This window comes from Carlito syrichta, unplaced genomic scaffold (genome assembly GCF_000164805.1).
Source record: "Carlito syrichta isolate Samal-C Ts95f unplaced genomic scaffold, Tarsius_syrichta-2.0.1 Scaffold302351, whole genome shotgun sequence".
Classification (NCBI taxonomy): domain Eukaryota; kingdom Metazoa; phylum Chordata; class Mammalia; order Primates; family Tarsiidae; genus Carlito; species Carlito syrichta.
Genome location: NW_007246447.1, coordinates 138,585 through 157,772, shown reverse-complemented (window position 1 = coordinate 157,772; position 19,188 = coordinate 138,585). Strand labels below are relative to the sequence as shown.

General features: G+C 37.7%; 1 protein-coding gene across 1 annotated transcript in view; it reads right to left on the bottom strand.

Annotated features, from left to right (window-relative positions):
• Positions 1-594: 594 nt before the first annotated feature.
• LOC103258742 (netrin receptor UNC5C-like) overlaps positions 595-19,188 on the bottom strand; it is an 83,790-nt gene continuing 65,196 nt past the window's right edge. Inside the window, exons 4-5 of the mRNA XM_021711533.1 lie at positions 13,571-13,674; positions 595-831 (exon numbers count right to left, since the gene is read on the bottom strand). Of these exons, the coding sequence (XP_021567208.1) occupies positions 781-831; positions 13,571-13,674 (155 nt within the window). The 3' untranslated portion in view covers positions 595-780. The remainder of the gene's footprint in view (positions 832-13,570; positions 13,675-19,188) is intronic.

The window sequence follows — 19,188 nt, the reverse complement described above, 5'->3', positions numbered from 1 at the left end:
CTGGACTCCATCTGCAGAGCTTCTTATTTAATTGGGCCCAGGCATCAGTGTTTGTAAAAGCCCCTCAAGGGATGCCAATGTGCAGCCAGGTTTGAGAACAAGAAGATGATGATATTCACAGGCTGGGTGATTTCATTTATTCTCGGTTGATAACTCAAAAAATCATTACCTTCAGTCCTGATTTTTGCTAAGCTCCTTTCACATTTCCAATTACTTCCTAGATTATTCTATCTGGATGCTCAACAAATATAAAAAGCATAATGGGTGCTAAATCCATCACAGCATCTCCTCACATTGGTCCTCTCTCCATAAACTTGGTCCTCACAGTCCTATTTTTCTTAAATAATAGAGTCATTAATGGACTCTGAAGTCAAGCTTAATTTCTCTTTTATATTCTAAAATTTTCATTGTTTCATGAGGTATGTGTAAATAATAACAATGTGGAAAATATGCTTGTTCTAATTCTAGAAAATTGATGAGATGGATGTAACACTTTTTAAAATAAATAACTTTTCCCAAAACACATTTTTGCCTGAAGAACGACTAATTAGCTTATAAAAATTCATCAAATAAAGTCACACACACACAATTTGTGGCATTTTAATGAAGGAAATTTCAAAAATGTACAGTCAATAACATTCTTTTTCTGTTATAAGAAAACAAAAATGCTTTGCAGTTAGAGTTGGCTCTGTGTCCCAGCCTTCTCACTAATTGAGTTTACAGCCTTGTGTAGACGCTGAGCTTCCAGAATCATAATCTCCACCTGTACAGTGGGAGGCATCATTCCTCCCGGTTGTAGGAGGGTTTAATAAGATATGGAAGGGAAAGCACCTGGAATTAGGAGATAGTCAATCAATTTAATTTAATTGCCTCTTCCTTAGTACTAACTTTATCCCAAATAGATTAAAATACATCTACATAAATATATTTTAAACACTGATGATTCAGTGCCCCTTAGCGTCTCTATTAAGAAGTACATATCTGCAAATTCATAATAGCTTCAAAAAAACACCGGGGAGAAATCCGACTTTCAATTTACCACTGCTTAGGACTATAGGTGGTGGTTTATGCATCTTCATTCATAAAACTCTCTCGATGAGGGAAGTTTCCACTTATTTACGCCTCAATCCCTTCTAGTACATACGCCAGAAGAGATGTCATATTTTTCTAGGCTTCCTCCATGAGGACCAGTTCCCAGCTCAGGAAAAAATGTTTAGAAATCCTTTCAACAATGTGGTCATTCAATTCTATTGACACCTGCAGTCTGACATAGAGCTCTCAAAACAGTAACATGATTTTATTAATGAAGATGAGTAATTCCTAATTTGATTACAGGTTTTAGGACTGGAACATATTGAGTCTATAGTGTATGTTTTCAGAAAAGTTGTATAAAACTGCCATCTCTACTTGTGTGTGGTGTGATTTAAGGAGCAACTTTTTAATGGCTCCTACATGCGAGGTTTTATAGTTTCACTGTTGCTGCTATTTTATAAAAGCCAGAACTATTGGCTGTATAAGTACTGTCAGGGAAAGAGAAGTTTTGCAGCAAAACATAGAGATCATTTTTCAATGGCTCAGGCTTCCTTAATTTTTTTGTAGTGGATATTCCAGCATTCAACACCTTCATATTTTAAAAAAAAACTCTATTACCTCTTCTCTAAATACTTTGTTCCTCAGTTTAAATTTATTTTTTGATATATATCACCCGAAAAGATAGAGAAAAATGCATTAACATTGCCAATGGATTATTCATTTATAGCTCATAATTTAATACCAGATAAATTATAATCCTCAGTTTTACCTTGATTTACTATATTCCTTTTCTCACCTTTATTCACTCGCCTCCCATTCTTCTCATGAAACATCATAAAAGCTAGGCTACCTAAGACAAATTCCAAAATTTCTCATTGTGTTCTTATATTTAGAATTTGGGACCCCATTTGGAAAAGACACTTATTTTCCAAACATTATTTATTTCCAGTAGTTTTTTTCATAGTTTGCTAGTAAAAGTTAAAAAAAAAATAGGGTGGGGATGGTAGTTTACGCCTGTAATCCCAGGACTTTGGGAGGTGTAGGTGAGAGGATTACCTCAGCACAGGGGTTTGAGACCAGCCTGGGCAATTTGGCTAGACTTCGTCTCTACAATAAATCAAAATTTCAACTGGGTGTGGTGGCATGCGCCTGTAGTTCCAGGCAAGTAGAAAGCCTGGAGGACTGAGACAGAAGGATCACCTGAGCCCAGCAGGCCACGGCTGCAGTAGCCATGAACATGTCACTGCACTCCAGCCTGGGTGACAAAGTGAGACCACAACTAAAAAAAAAAAAGTTTAAAAAAATATAACTATGTTCATATTTTTATAAACAAAAGACATATATTTTGGGCAGCCATCAACTATGACCTCTTTCTTTAAGCTTAATTGCTTCCAATGCCCTGGGCAGAAGGAATGTATTCCAGTATGATCCGTATATTACGAGTTTTCTAGGAACATCTGACTCTAGTACTGGCAACCATAACTATTTTCTTTTTTTTTTTTTTTTTTTTTTTTTTTTTGAGTTGGAGTCTCACTCTGTCGCCCAGACTGGAGTGCAGTGGCCGCTCCCGGCCACCGCAGCCTCGACCTGCTGGGCTCCAGCGATCCTTCCGCCTCAGCCTTCCGAGTAGCCGGAATTACAGGCACGCGCTACCACGCCCGGCTGATTTTTTGATTTACTGTAGAGATGAGGTCTCGCTGCCCAGGCGGGTCTCGAACCCGCAGGCTCAGGCAATCCACTCACCTCAGCCTCCCAAAGGCACGGGATTACAGGCTGAGCCACCGAGCCCGGCCTACAACTATTTTCAAATACAATAAAAGTCTGCTCTGAGTCGTTCCTTTTAAGAAAAGCAAATGTATATCACAGTAAGAAAGACAATTGATAACCTCACATTATTATTGTTATAACCTGACATCTTATTTTTTGACCAACTGTTTCTAATAAAACAATAGGGACAATATATTTGAAAATACAATCAAGACATTATGGTAACAAATGATGTCAATTTACCTTTAGATGATAAAGTGCACAGTTGAATATTATTAAACATTATGAATATGAGACATATTGAGCAGAAAGTATATACTTTAAATTCTAAACTAAACAAAAGCTTTGTCTTAGGACACACTTTGACTACCTTCAAGATGACTAAAGTGTTGATTTCATGTGTCTTTAGAATCAGTACAAGCAGGTGCTGCTTATATTTTGAAATAATTTCACTACAACTCCATCTCTCTCTAAAATCCTGCCAAATATGGAATGCAAATACCAATAAAATGACAATAGAAAAAAATCAATATTTTTCCATTACTCAGAAGACTCAAAGTTTAGATGCATGGAAACATATACACAGAAATTCTAGCAAATTATAATCTGATCATGATTTACATATGTCTGCAACACCTTTGACATGATCCTAAAGGCTGAATTTTGTGTTCTCTTTCCATGTGATCTTTTATATCAATAAAGCTGAATTTTCTTGAGAGTTTTAAATACTTCTGCTTAAGAACTTACTTATTTCCATAGTTAAGGATAAGTAAATAACATCCTTGCATTTTACCAATAGGGCAATGTAATTTATTTTTGTTGTTAAAATGGAAGGAAAGACCACTTAAAATCTTTGCAGACCTTTCAGAGGTAGTTGAACTTTGGTCAGAATCATGTGACCAATGAGAGATACCCCAAAAGTCATTATTGGCACCCTTTGCCCTTTAGATACATGAACTTGTTAACTCTGTGATTGGTGGAGGAATTGTTTAATCATATATGTCAATAACAAAGAGCGGAGCACCTTGCAGTTTTCTTTCCTATTCTATTCCCCTGTGAAAGATAGATGTGTTGTGTCTAATTATTCACTGATTGGTATCAGGAGAAACATTAACATAATTGGCACATTTGTTCTAATTAACAGAGGGGAACTGCCACATGCCACCAAACATGAAAACTGAGTTCAGCAACTATTAGAAAAATCCAGGTCTGTCAGAAAGGTTACTTTGTTAAACTCACACTGAGGCTCATCAAGTCGAAACGCTGGGGTTGAAAATGACACTACAGAGCTGAGAAGTGTGTGCACACCTACGAGAATAGAGATTCAGCCTAGAATCACTGTGTACGAGTGCATTAATCAAACAAATGGGAAAAGCGATTATGGGGCTATTATCAAATGCACACTCAGCCAAGCCAAGCTTCTCAAAGAAGCATTAGCTAGAAGCTGGGAGTTTGCCAAGTTTTACTGACTAGTTTAGAAATGACAAGTTTGAAGTTTCTGTGTATTTGTTTGTTTTAACCTTGCCCTTTATACCAGGGTTCTCAACCTTTGCTGCATTCTAGAATCATCTTGGAGAGCTTTTAAAAGCTCTTGATAACCAGATTGCACATACCTCTTAAAATCAGTATCTCTGGGGTGGGACATAAGCATCAGTATTTTCTAATGATTCCCAGGCAATTCTAATACGTCTTGAAGTTTGAGAACCAGTACTGCAGACGTTTTTTGATGATCTTGCTAACATTCTGACCAGGTAGTCTTGGGTAGGGCCTGAGATTCTAAGGTCTTGCCAATGTAGATAATCTATGCACAGTTTGAATAGCAAAGTCTTGACAATTCTAAAAAATATCTATGGTTAATAAGCCTTCTGTAGATCTTCACAGGTAGGATTTGGCTCCAGTTGTTCCAGAGCTGGCAATCCTGGTATTATTTTCTTTTGATTTCTTTCACTGTTGATAGGTGTCTCACCCTCTCTTGTAGGTGCTTCAAACAACCAAGAATGTCTTCCACTGTGGCTAACTGTGCTTAATGTTCTTGCTTGTCAAGAATTAAAGGCTACTAGGTAGCTTTTTGTTTCTCAGATTTGGAATAAAACAAGTATTCATTTCTGGTTGACCACTGAGCAATATACTCGGCACCTCTCAATAGTTTATAGAAGTATGGGTATTTTTATGCTTTAAAAAAGTATTGATCTTTTTTAAGCTAGTTGCAATTATGTATTTAGACAATAGTAAAAAAATAGCTATAGGATTAAAAAAAGGTAAGTGGAAACTGTAGTGACATTTTGTTCAGTTGTTGTAACTTCTGCAAAGGGAAGGCATTTGCCAAGAAAGGGAATTTGTTCTCCTGCTGGGGAAACACTCCTCTAATTGCATATATGTCTGACTCATTGCTTTTGAGAGTTGAATGTACATAGACGATATTGGGCAGGCAACTTGTCTTGAATTCCCAAAACTTCTAAAACCTAAGTTTGACTATGAGGAGATAAAAGCATATTAACAAATGAACTAAGAGCAACAACAACCAAAACAAAATGAAATGAAATAATGAAAAACCAAGGTAGAATGACTATTTATATTAGCTCCTTTCAAGGGAACCAAATAGCACTGAAGTGTCCTTAAAAGGCTAACTTTCCAGGACAAAAGGATGATAAATTGACTAGTCTGTGGCTATTTCCTAACTAGTTTTTTTTTTCTTGAATAAACTTGCCTTTCAGGATAAGTAATGCCCAGTTTTTACTCTTATTTGCCAATTAAAAGTGTTCAGAACTCTAAGTTAAAGTCTGCCCATCTTTAGAAGATACACGATGACTTCCATTTTTGTGTTTTTATTGTTTGTTTTTTTGAGTTGGAGTCTCACTCTGTCGCCCAGACTGGAGTGAGTGGCCGCCTCAGCCTTCCAAGTAGCCAGAATTACAGGCATGCGCTACCACGCCCGGCTGATTTTTTGATTTATTGTAGAGATGAGGTCTCTCTGCCCAGGTGGGTCTCGAACCCATGGGCTCAGGCAATCCACTCACCTCAGCCTCCCAAAGGCGTGGGATTACGGGCTGAACCACTGAGCCCGGCTTCCATTTTTGATTCACAATAAGTTTATGATAAATATTGTCTGTAGGCATATAAAGAATCACTGGAGGAAATTCCAAAGCAAAAGAACTTATTGAAGAAACGAAACTAGACCTCCTGCTCTGTGATTATGGGCATGGACTAGGTCTTTGCCTGCTGCAGAATCATCACGAGATGGAGACTATATTTGAAAACAGCTGAGGTCTAATGACCAGTGATTTTAGGTCATCTAAGAAAAGCTCTTCTAGTGGGCCTGCTGAATTTTAGCATGAAAGATTTCACTTGTTCCTGAAAGACCATCTTTTCTAGATTGTCTTCATTTAATAAAACCAAATTTACATGTCAGCTCAGAATTTTTTATTCTCACAGGAATTAAAATACATATTCATTTCCCCCCATTTTTCTCCATCTCTTCTGTTTCCACCCTAGGTTAAGTAACCATCTTCTCTTGCTTGAGTGATGGCAAGATTTCTTAAATGATATCCCTAATTCCATTCTTGCATAACTAAAATTTATTTTTCATACATCATCAGAATGATATTTTAAGGATATCTATATGTTTTTAAAACATGTATGTCATATACCTGATATATATTCATATATGATACATGACATATATTCATATATAAGGTCCTGACTTGACAATTCCTGACTTAAAATCTCCAATGACTTTTCATGCATTTATAGACAACTCTGGATCACTTACCATGTCTATAAGTCCCCAACCTCCTTCCTTTCCTCCTGACATAATATCTTCCTGTCCTCCTTGCTCACTGTCCTCCTTTTTAACCCTGTAACTATATCAATTGCTTTTGAGGTTATTTGTACTTGCTGCTCCCACTGCCTGGAGCTTGCTGACCCAGATCTTTTCTAGATCTATTCCTTCCTTTTACTCAGATCTCAGCTCAAGCATTGTCTCTTCAGATAGATTCTCCTTGAACTCTAAAGTGGCTCCCAATCTCCAGCAACTATCACCCTTTGTCATATGACCTTGTCTTATTGCTCTTACTTTGTCATTATCTAAAAATGCCTTATTCATTTAAAAAATATTCTTGCTTATTGATGTTTCTCCTCTAGGGACTTGATTGTTTTGTATTTCCTGGAACTAGAAGAACATATGGCATATGATCAGTCTACTGGAAATAGTTCTTGAAGTGATGATTAAAAAAATGAAATCTGCATTTTGTATGATAGGCTTGAAGGAACCACTAGTATATGCAGAAATCAAGCCACAAATCTACAGAAAGTCAGATAAGGTCTATTATTTTCTACTTTGCTTTAACTTCGATGTTTATGTTGTATACATTCGTTATTATTTCTAATTTGGCTTTCATGGTTATCTAGGCTTGCACCCACAACTCTCTGTGAATAACTAGTAGAGGTAGTTATTGGAAGAAAAATGGATGGCATGACTATAATAAAAAGAGGTGACTTTGGCAAATGCTGACTGTACCAATGCAAAGTTTGAAAGTTGACTGCTAGTCAGGGAATCTAATATTTGTGAAAATCTGTTTTCAAGGCTGATAATCATATCATAATCAAAACCTCTTCTTGTTCCTACACACATGCTAGGAGAAAATTCTAACAGATATTACTGGGCACTGAAGGCAATGTCTCCCTCCAAATTAGTATTCAGACTCTTTATTTCTCCCTAAAGCTCTTTTGCCTGCAAAGAATGTCAAGCACAGCTTGGGACAATACACCTGCATGGAAATTCATCGACACGGAGTTCCAATTACGAGGGACTGGCAGTGATACACGAATGACTCTCATGAAACAGTGTTCAGCAGCCATATTAATAATCAATTAGATAGAGAGCCACCTGATGCTGCACATTTGGCGGCGCCTCCAGCTGCCAGCAGCTTTCTGCCCTGGCAGTATCTGCTTAAAAAAAATCTGTTCCCTGTTTATCACAACTATAACTCAGCAAAATCATCTATTCTTTCGCACTTTACCCTGTATTGTTCCACTTGCTAATTACAGATGCAAATGTTGATAAATAAGATGATGGTTTTTAAGCACAACTGGGTCAATAAGTTGAACATGGTGCCCTGTTCCTCCAATTAAACTCCTATGAGAAATAGCTCAATTATAATTAGAGATGCAATTATCCCCTTGTTAAAGGTGAAACAAATCACAATTTTTAGAGAAAAATTCAGTTTTGCTCCTTCTGCCATGCCAATGAATCTTGTATCCATTGATGTTTCGATCCTAGTACTCTCCAAGAGACATAATCTGATGCAAAAAGCATCTCTGAGTATATTTCTGGCTTACCATGTGACAGTAATATTTTCTAGGCATAAAATAAAATGAGCAAAGAGGGATTAATTTCATAGAGTGCTGCTATTATGCCAATGGAGCAACTCAGCACCCATTCCATGGACGTATTAATTTTCTTGTTTCTTCAGGGAGATGGGGGGGAGGTTTATCTATTAAAAGGGAGGCAGTGCTTCACCAGAAATAAAAGAAAAGAATTATATTTTTGGCGTGATTCTATCAAAAGTATTATACAAATGTTGAGAAATATCATTTTAGAATATTTCTGGGGTTCATTTTTCTCTTTTCGCCTAGTTTATTTTAAAATTTTATTATTTTTATTAATACTTCCCCTAGAGTCCTTGAACTAAAGTATCTCCCAGTGGCCTTTGAATTCTGGTCCTAGTGGATTGGAACCCTGCTCTCAGGGTTTGGACTGATGAAGTGTCTTACCCCACACTGAGTTTTCTCAATAGGGTTGTATCTTCAGGGATGAAAAATATTCTTTTCCTAGAGAGTTATGTTTCCTGAGGTGTAGCCTCTGTGTCACATCCAACAGGGCTTCTTTTTTTCATCTAGTTAAACATACTTAGAGAATCTACTAAGTGATCTGTAACCTGCTGACATTAGAGATAAAAGAAGAACAAAAACCTTTTTGTTACTTCATCACAATCTAGACATGCAGGCAGAAAAGTAGACATAAATTTCAAGTCTACAAGTAATAGTCAGAACTATATAAAATTGTGGTATATGGGAGCTTCCATTTAGTCAGTCACCCGGGTTCATCTCTTCCAGGTGTTATCTACTCAAATAGCTCTATATTTGTTTCTAAATAACTGAGTGCCCCTCATCCCCATACCTTCGCTGGCTCCCTGGGATTCCTGGACATCCTATGATTCAGCAGCTAAAGCAGCAGCTCTCAGCCTTTTTGGCATCAGAGACCTATTTCATGAGTTCATGCTGCTATGAGAATCCAATGCCACCACTAATCTGACAGAATGCGGAGCTCTGCTCACCCACTGCTTACCTTCTGAGGTCTAGAGGTTGGGGACCCCTGAGCTAAAGGGTTTATATCTGATATAGTGGAAGAACCTTGAGACTCTGCTCCTAAGCTACAAAAACCATGCAGTCATTTAGTATTTTAAATAACATCCACAGATATAATGAAAGGGTTTAGGGAGAGCAGAGAAGGGAACAGCCAAGCCCAGACCCCCAAAACTCTTGTGCTTCATCCCTAGGGTCCCCAAAATACAGTTTTTCTTAACCGGTGAGTACTGGAAGAAGCCCTTTGTCACAACTGTCACCATTTGGAGAGATGGAGTACAAGAAATCCTAGGTTGGCTTCTTCCTCCTCTGAGACTTTCTTTGTCAACTCTTTTTATTTGTGCTCTGAAAGGGAGATCTGCTAACAGTAACTTCAGCAAAAACTTCATATTTGAGAGAATATGAAGGGCTAATCCAGTGTCTTGGGATCATGAAGACCAAATAAGTAACAGTGATTTAAAGATCAGAGTAAGGATCAGGCCTGGTGGCTTTCGCCAATAATCCCAACATTTTAGGAGGCTGAGGTGGCAGGATTGCTTAAGCCCAGGTGTTTGAGATCAGTCTAGGCAACATATTAAGACTTCATCACTACAAAAAAACCCCAAAAAATTAGCGGGGTGTGATGGTGTGTGCCTGTAGTCCCAGCTACTCTGGAGGCTGGGAAGGAGAGCCTGAGCCCAGGAGGTTGAGGCTATGGTGGGCTGTAATGGTGCCACTGCACTCCAGCCTGAGTGACAGGGTGAGACTGTGACTCAAAATAAATAAAATATAGTATAATAAAGATCAGAAGAAGGATAGCAATAGCAGCACATCATGACTTGCTATGGATAATTTCATTAACAAGTCATTTGGTGTTAAAGCTTACAATATTATCTTTATTTGTAGTATTTATGGAACCCACCAAAAGTAACTGACTAGATAACACAGGAGGGCATCGTGATGATTCTTCATAGAACAAAGACTTCCCCTCCACATACCCCACAGTGCTGAGCAGAGGGGCAACATGCTCAGTGAAAATTTTTAATTCAAGGAGTTGAATTCAGTATTTTGTGAGTTAACAATTAATAGTACCAATAATGGCTGATGTTTTCTGACCATTTTTGACATGTTCTCAGTGATTTGCATAGACCATCTCATTTAAATCTCACAACCACATTTTACATAAATACTAGTATTATTAATTCTCTTTTATGCTTGAGGAAAGTGGTTCAAATAATTTAACACTGATGTGGTCTGAGTTGTCCCTTCCAAATCTCATGTCAAAATGTGATCTCCAATGTTGGAGGTGGGGCCTGGTGGGAGGTGACTGAATCATGGATTCCTTCTGAATGACTTGATGCTGTTCTCCTGGTAATGAATTCTCTCGTTCACGCAATAACTGATTGTTTAAAAGAAGCTGGCACCACATCCTCTCTCTCTCGTATTTCCACTCTTGCCATGTTACATGCCTGCTCCCCTATTGGCTCCCTTTGCCTTCCACAATGAGTAGAAGCTCCCTGAGGTCTCATTGGAAGTCAAGCATGTGCCAGTGCTGTGCAGAATTGTGAGCCAAATAAACCTTTTTTCCTTTATAAATTACACAGCCTAGGGTATTTTTTTTATAGCAAGGCAAAATGAACTAATACAAATACCTTTCTCGAAGTCAGAGTTAAAAAATGGTGATGCTTGGATTTAAACCTGTAATTCTGTAGGTAATGATAATGAAGAATACAGAATACCAAAATAGAGGAAAATTAAATGTTATTGCCTTGGAAATGCCTATGCCATTATTTGCACCAAAAGTGGTGTTACCATAACTAAGACTTGAATTCTTGAAAAACTTACTGATCTGGATAGGAAGGAAGAAAATTACTGTTTTCTGATATTCTTCAAAGAATGTGCCTGACTACTTCCTCAATGAATCTAGACACATGCTTATAAAACAAAGATCAATTGAAATGATCAGTCATGTGTTCATTGAATATTTACTATCCGACTCGTTCCTAGAATTATTTGCCTTGGATACAAGAGGAACACTTATGTATTCTGGCCTCATATCCTAAGGACTGGTCCTAATTGTTACAAAACACATGACTTTTACCTGCTGGTTTTCCTTTAAGATCAATATTTCACTTTATCATATTTTTATGCTTTAAGATTCCTTGAGCAAATACATGAAATATTAAATAACAAATGCATTTATATTAAAATTAAAATGATCATACAGTGTTTTAACTCACCAAGTTACCTTTCATCCCTTTCTTTTTAAATTTATCTGCCCCTCTTAAACAAATGACAGTTGTAATGTGTCATGTTAAGGTGTTCATTAACTATTTGATCTTGGTGATTTTAACAGTGTTGAAAAGAATCTATACAGGATTTTGTTAGATTGCTCTTGAACATGTGTGTTTGATCTTTCTTCTGATTTCAAAGAAATAAAAAAATACACATTAAATATAGTTCTTTGAATGTCAAATGTGTATATGATTTTGTAGCTTGCCAAGTGTTAATTGATCTCTTTCCTGGTGATGATACAAATAGAATTCACAGCCAATTAGTTTGCAGTCATGAATCTTTACTCCTTGACAAAGTGACAAAGTCTTTGTTGAGAAGACTTTAAAAAATGAAGAAATTGCTTGGATCCCCTCACCTGAAGTCTTTGCAGGGATCAGTTACCTTCCAGAAAATTTGAGAAAAATGAGACTATGGATACTCATATTACTCATGATATGTTTTGGTCTTTAAGGTAGTTTGATCAAAGGGACTGCATTAAAATTTTAGAAATACCATTAAGGAGTTAGATGCACTATTGCAATAATCAGAATGAAATATTGAATAGAGAAGAGTATTCTCCTTTCTAGTCACACAAATCATACTGTGTTTCAGTGTTGGAAGATAAGGTTTTGGTGTTATTGAATGAAATAGCTGCAATCATACAAAGTCTCTGATGCAATAGGCATGAGACGCCAATTATAAGATAAAAAAAGCTCTTTTCTTTCAAAGTAAGAAAGGAAATTTCATTAGAATTTCTTTTGAGTTCTTTGCATTGGCTCATAAGAGATATGAATGGCTGTGACAGATAAATGAAGTCATTTCATAAGGGCTCTACCTACATTTTAAACGAATTATTTACTATTATTAATTTGGAAACAGCAATCAGATGTTTGAGTTTGTTGATAGGGGAACAGCTAACTAAGGTGACTCCCAGCTTCGTTTCAATCTTTGAAAATCTGAAAAATGATGAGAAACCAAATAGCAAGTGTATTAGTAATTATTAATCACTTTTTGGACAGTGTTGAAAGTCTCAAGAGTATTATTTTTCAATTTCATAGATAGGCAAAATTTCAGGGTTTAATTTGTCAAAAATCAGCTGAACCATATGACTGGACCCATTTGCAAGTCCAAATCGCAACAACTGAAACATGTCTTTTTCCATATATGCAATAGAGGGTGAAACTTTCAAATAATTCCATGCAGTTTGGAGGCTAACAAGATCCACCAACAAATTGGCAGCTATGCCACCTGTCAGATTAAATTGTGTTTGGCTTTGTAGGGCACTGGACCAGCTAGGACATTAATGTTGGATGCATATAAGAATGGCTCCTAATAATCATGTGAATGGGAATATTTTTTAGAGTTTGAAATTATTTTTTAGCATATGAAAAACAGTATTAGTTTTCCTCAAATGTATGCTCTAAGATGACAGTCAGTGTTTCCAGGAGTGCATGCAATCTCTTGTGGGTCAAGGAGGAATGCCCCACAGAGAAAGGCATTTTCAAAGGGCACTGTGTTGTTTGTTGCTAATGAGAAGTCATGGTACAGATCTGATTTGTAATACTACATTAACTATCAATAGGCTTTGTTTTAGCAGAAACAAAAAATGAAAATGAAGTGTTTGATGGAGAGCTTATAGGATGAAACTGACACTCTATTCCTCAAACATGTTTGTATTCACAGTGTGTAGATATGGATTTTAAGAATGTTCATGATTACATCATGAAGCAGGAAATGCATGTGAAGGGTGCACAGACTCACAGACACACACACATACATGCACACCCTTCTTACATTCACAGTTTTTGCATATTATCGGGAATAATAATAAAATTGATGGCACATTGTTAAGTCATACTATCGCTCTCTATGATAAGTGCCAGATAAAATAAAGCAGTATTTCTGATTTCTTGAAAGAGAATGACAAAATTAAACCAAGCTGCCTGTGGCTTTGTCCAGTGGGGCATTCTAATTGACTCTCAAGTCATTAATCAGTTCCCAATCAATCTATTTTGCCAGCAGCAGGCAGTTAAGTCTCCATTACCAACCATTCATCATACCATACCCTAATTCACTGCACCATTAGCTATGGATTAGGCCTCTGTTAGAATAACTAAGTGGCAATTGCTAAATGCAAAGAATTCTTGTTATTCACCTCAGCCACTGGGATCCCTTCAGGTGGTCGACACTGGAGTAAGACTTCCTGTTCCAAGGATACTTCCTTTCCTAGGGGCTCTTGCTCAAATGTCTTCCGTAGATCTGGAAAGTACAGGTGATAAGATATATGTCAAAACTCAATACTGCTTATTCATTTTTAGAAAGTGCAAAAAATATTCTATGTGCTGGGAATTATAGAATTCAGAGGCTGTGAACTGTTCCTACTTTAAACTTCAGTGGAAGCCTTTGGAGATCCTCTTCTTTTTTCATTTTTATTTTTTGAGTCAGAGTCTTACTCTGTCACTCAGGCTGGAGTGCAGTGGTACTGTCATGGCTACCACAGCTTTAACCTGCTGGGCTCCTGTGATCCCTCTGCCTCAGTCTTCCAAGTATGTGGAACTACAGGCGTGATCCACCAAGCACAGCTAATTTTTTGATTTATTGTAGAGACAAGTCTCACCATGTTACTCAGGCTGGTATCGAACCCCTGGGCTCAGGCAGTCCTCCTGTCTCCGCTTCTCAAAGTGCTGGGATTACAGGCATGAGCTACCACAGTGTCCAGCTGAGAACCTCATTTTAACAATTAGTGAAGTCCATTAATTTCATTTCTATGGTATTTCTTGATTAGCAACGGTGATTATCACGTTTTATTCAAAAGACCCCTATTCTTATGATTCTTATACACAAATAACCTTATGTAAATAAGTGTTTTCCTCTTTTCTCACAATGGATAATATTAAAGCTGTAGTAATGTTGAAATTTTTTGATCAACACTCAAAAGCGAGTTTCTGTTTCAGAGTGGAAAACAGAACACCGGAGTCCTTAAAGACTGAGTATAACTTCTTCAGTTGTCTCAAATATCAGGCAGAGAAAAGAACAACGATTGAGAAGAGCCCAGACATATCTCTATAACTAACCATGTGGTCATTCTTCAATTGGAAGACTAAATAGTCATTTCTGCTCAAAAATACCAAATATCTAATTATATATTTATATAGTTATAGTTGTTATAAGAATATGCAGCTGAGATTTAAAAACTGTTACAGATGGGCACAAAAATGTTAGAAACCAATTTGTCATTTTAAACATGTCAAAGGCATGCTTCCAGAGACAGATTTAACAAAACCATCATTGAATACCATATAAATTATTTTGTTTTTGTGTTTTGCCTTTAAACTCTATAAAAATTGTATCTAATTTCTAAGGTTAAAAATTAATTCAGTCATAGAGCTTTGAGGCAGCGTTTTTAAAGCCCACAAAATTTTTTATTTTGTGCTGGCACAGTTCAATTCCTTCCAATAAAAAGTTATTAGAATTTTATCCAGTGAATTCTAATAAAAAATTAATGCCTCTGTACTGTCACCCACATTCCTGATAAAGACTAGCATTTCAGCATCCTGAATGAATGGGTAGAAACATGAAGACTCAAGAGTTATGTTCCTAATAGAGTCCTATCAGAAAGCACTACCTGGAAAAAATGCACTGAGAAAAAAATCCTTTGTTACACACTTGCCATTTTGTTGAATTTCCTGGCAGAAAAAAAATCTTCAAGATTATAGAGGTTGTGAAGAAATCATGGATCTGTGTGGGTCTGAGGTAGTACAAGACAAGAAACTTTCCAAAGGTGATGAAATTTCTGTCAGAAGGGCACTTTTAACTTGATTATCGAGAAATTGAGTATATTTTAGAAATGAACATTAAGACTCCACAGAGTCATCATAACTTGAGCAATACCTAAATCATGTCCTTATTTTACATATGAAGGATATGCTTACCAAATTACTCAAAGCCTCCCAGCAAAATTAATGCTGCAACAGAAACTGTGGACACTGAATTTTTCACACTGTGCCATCCCACATGTCCCAGATGTCCCTATAACATCTCTTTTGGTTAACCTGTGCTCTTCCAATGGAAACATTAAAAACCTTCTCTGAGATGGTAGGTTCTCTTGGTTTTTGATCTGCCTTTAGATAAATTCTTGGCAAATACCAATAAAAAGAGCAGCTATAAATAATATTTATGGGCTTAAGTGTACTCAACAAGGTATGCCTTGTTTGCAAAAAATGATTTTGAACAACTGTTGCCTGATGTGAGGTAGGGCAAAGACCTAATGACTGGAATGAGTGCTCAAATTAAATAACATATTGACTCACTCTCACAATTAAATTAATCAAGATGTAACAAAAAGAGGGCTAAGAACAAGAAAAAGTGAGTTATATATATATCCAAATAGTCAGACAATTTCATTCATTATTTATTACTATGTTATGGTAGATATTACTATGTTATGGTTTATTAGGTATGAAAGTGTATACTATTCAGAACCAAGATGAGAAAGGTAGGCTGGAGTCTGTTGATGAAAAGCCTTTCTGCTGTGCTAAGGAATGGTGAACTCCTAAAAGCTTCTGAGCAAAGGAAGGAGATCAGATGTCATACTGCTCTCAGAGGCATATGGATTGAGGTGCTGGTGAGGAGTCAGAAGTTAGTTAGGGACCCACCTGGTCTGTCAAGTTGGCACCAACACTAAACGACATAGTAGTATCAAGTTAGGCGGGGAAGTAGGGAGAAAGACAACAAATCCATTTTGGTACATGTTCAATTTGGTGAATCTGTAGGATACTCAGATTGAAAAGTCCTGAAGTATAGACCATTGTTTCTATTTGCTTGTGGGACTGGATCATTCCTTGTGGCTGGGTTATCCTTTGCATCCCTGGACTCTACCCACTAGAGGCCAATAGAACCTCCTCCCAGTCATGACAAAATAAATGCTTCCAGACAACGCCAAATGCCCCCAAGGAGAATAAATGCCCCCAGTTGAGAACCAGTGGCCTAGAGCTTGAAAAATAAGTCCAGCTAAGATTTCCTATGTTTTACTGTCTAGGCAATAGCCGAAGCACTGAAATAGATTGCATTACCAGGGAGAGACTACAACAAAAAGAAAAGAAGACAGCAAAGTTGAAGAGGAAATGCTGCCAGCAAAAGTGACACAGAGTGAACACAGAGCTAGGAGAAATCCCAAGGAGATAAATATCAAGGGAGCTAAGAAGAAAATACAATTTTAAGAAGTGGGGAGGTCATTAAGATAAATGCAGTGAAGGACTCAAAGGGGAAAGTCACTCATCTGGGACATTTAGGAGTAAAAGGGGAGTAGAAGCCAAGCTGGCATGAGTAATGCACAGGAATTGAAAAGTGACCATTCTAAACACTGTAGAGGCCAGGGGAAAGGTTTCCCTTTGCTCTCTGAAGGTTCACTGAGAAATCAATCCACAAAAAGCAGGTTAATTGCTGAAAAAGCAGACAAATTTTATTTAATGTGTACACATGGGAGCCTTCAGAATGAAGATCCAAGGATACAGAGAAAATTGTCTATTTTATGCTTAGGTTCAGCAAAGTATGGAACTGTGTAGAAATATGATTAGACAAAAAAGCATATGCCCTAAACCTAACAGACTGAGTGGGAAAACCTAGCAAGCCCTGTCTGTCTAGATTCTTCTTGGCCTCTCTGAGCATACATTCCTTCCTTTAGGGTATGGAGCAGGTCCTTCTCTGAAATAGGGATCTTATGATCTAAAGTCAAACAAAGTAGGTCAGATGATCTCCTTATGGCCAGTTTTTACACAAAAGGGTGGAGGGAAAGTTAGAGTAATATTTTTAAGTTTTATGATTGGCTTTGGGGAAAGAAGTTCTGGTTTCTATGACCCACTTTGAAGAAAAATTCTAGTTTCTATGGCTAGCCTCAGAGGAGAATGAGACTGAGAGACAGGAAGGCAGGAGAAGGTGAGAGAAAAACTCTTGCTTTTGGGGCCTTCATTTTGGTGCTATTGTTTTCTGAGTTCCTATAGCACCTACTGCTTTTATTCAAAATGCTATGGTGATAGAAGTTAGCAGCACCATTAAGGAGCAATGGGTTTGAGTGCAGCATGCTGTAACTTCTCTAGAATATGGTGTGATTTCTGGCACAGTTTTCAAAATTTTTGCCACACGAAGGCACATTTTATGTAGATCCCTGTTTCCTACTTGAGAATGGTGATGACCACAGGCATCTCATTCCAGAAATAGGTTTCACTAAACCATCGTTGACTACCATAGACATATTTTAATGGTTTGGCCTTCAACTCTATATAAATTTTATCTAATTTCTAACATGATCTCAATTTAACCTCCCACAAGGCACTAGTTCTTCCTGAAAACGCTTTTAATTCCTGCCATAAAATCTCCTCTCTAGCTTACAGGGTTGTGTAATGAGTACAGGATATATAGTGGCTGTGCAGCAAGGAAGCTGCTCACTTCAGCATCCTCCACACCCGCTTGGCAAGGGGAGGGCGGGTAACGCTTTAAGGATATCCTTTATCGTTTGGGGAGATGTGATAGAAGGCAGGCCGGATGTCTTGCAGGCAGAGTGAGCACAAGGATGACGAATGAATAAGCATGAAAAACGGACACTTGTCAGCTAGGCGTTAGATGCAAAACAGAAGGTTCAGAATAATGTGGACATTCCTGTCAGGAAAAAAAAGATGAATTTCTGCCCTTGGAGGACCTTTAGGATTCTACATATTTGTTTTCTTTCCTTTAGTTCCAAGGCTGCTACTAAAATAAGTATGAAGTTCTTTCTTTATAATCTAGATTACTTTTGCAAAGCCATTTTGGCCTCTTGTGATTTAGTCATTGATTCTACCAATTAAAAGAAAAATCAGCTTTTGTCATATGCATGCATTCAGAAAGATGTTTACTTAAGAATATTAATATTGGCTTACTAAATACAATTAGCAGATGTTGAATTGACTTGAAACAATATGGATTTCTATTTACCATTTATATATAATCAGAGAAAGTCTTTTTGAACACACATGTGCACACATGAAATCTCGGTTTCTTATTGTAGAATTCTGAGGCTTTTAATGGTTTTTTTGCACAATAATATTGTGGTTAAAAAATTACCTGTGAGCCGGGCCCGGTGGCTCAGCCTGTAATCCTACACCTTTGGGAGGCTGAGGTTAGTGGATTGCCTGAGCCCGCGGGTTCGAGACCTGCCTGGGCAGGCAAGACCTCATCTCTATAATAAATCAAAAAAAATTAGCTGGGCATGGTAGCGCGCACCTGTAATTCCAGCTACTTGGAAGGCTGAGGCGGAAGGATCGCTGGAGTCCAGCAGGTTGAGGCTGTGGTGGCCAGGAGCGGCCGCTGCACTCCAGTCTGGGTGACAGAGTGAGACTCCAACTCAAAAAAAAAAAAAAAAATTACCTGTGATGCAGAATATACTAATTCATGGCACTCTGCAAACATTAACTCCGCAAACATTTTGACAATGTGGTTAACACAAAATAAAACTAACTGGGAGATTAAAAAAAATTCTGGACCATGCGGGGTGGCTCAGCCTGTAATTCCAGCACTTTGGGAGGCTGAGGTGAGAGGACTGCCTGAGCCCAGAGGTTCAAGACCAGTCTGGGCAACTTGTTGAGACCTCATCTCTACAAATCAATCACAAAAATTAGCTGGGCGTGGTGGTGTGTACCTGTTGTTCCAGTTATTTGGAAGGCTGAGGTGGAAGGATCGCCTGAGTTCAGCAGGTAGAGGCTGTGTTGGCTGTGAGCAACATGCCACTGCACTCCAACCTGA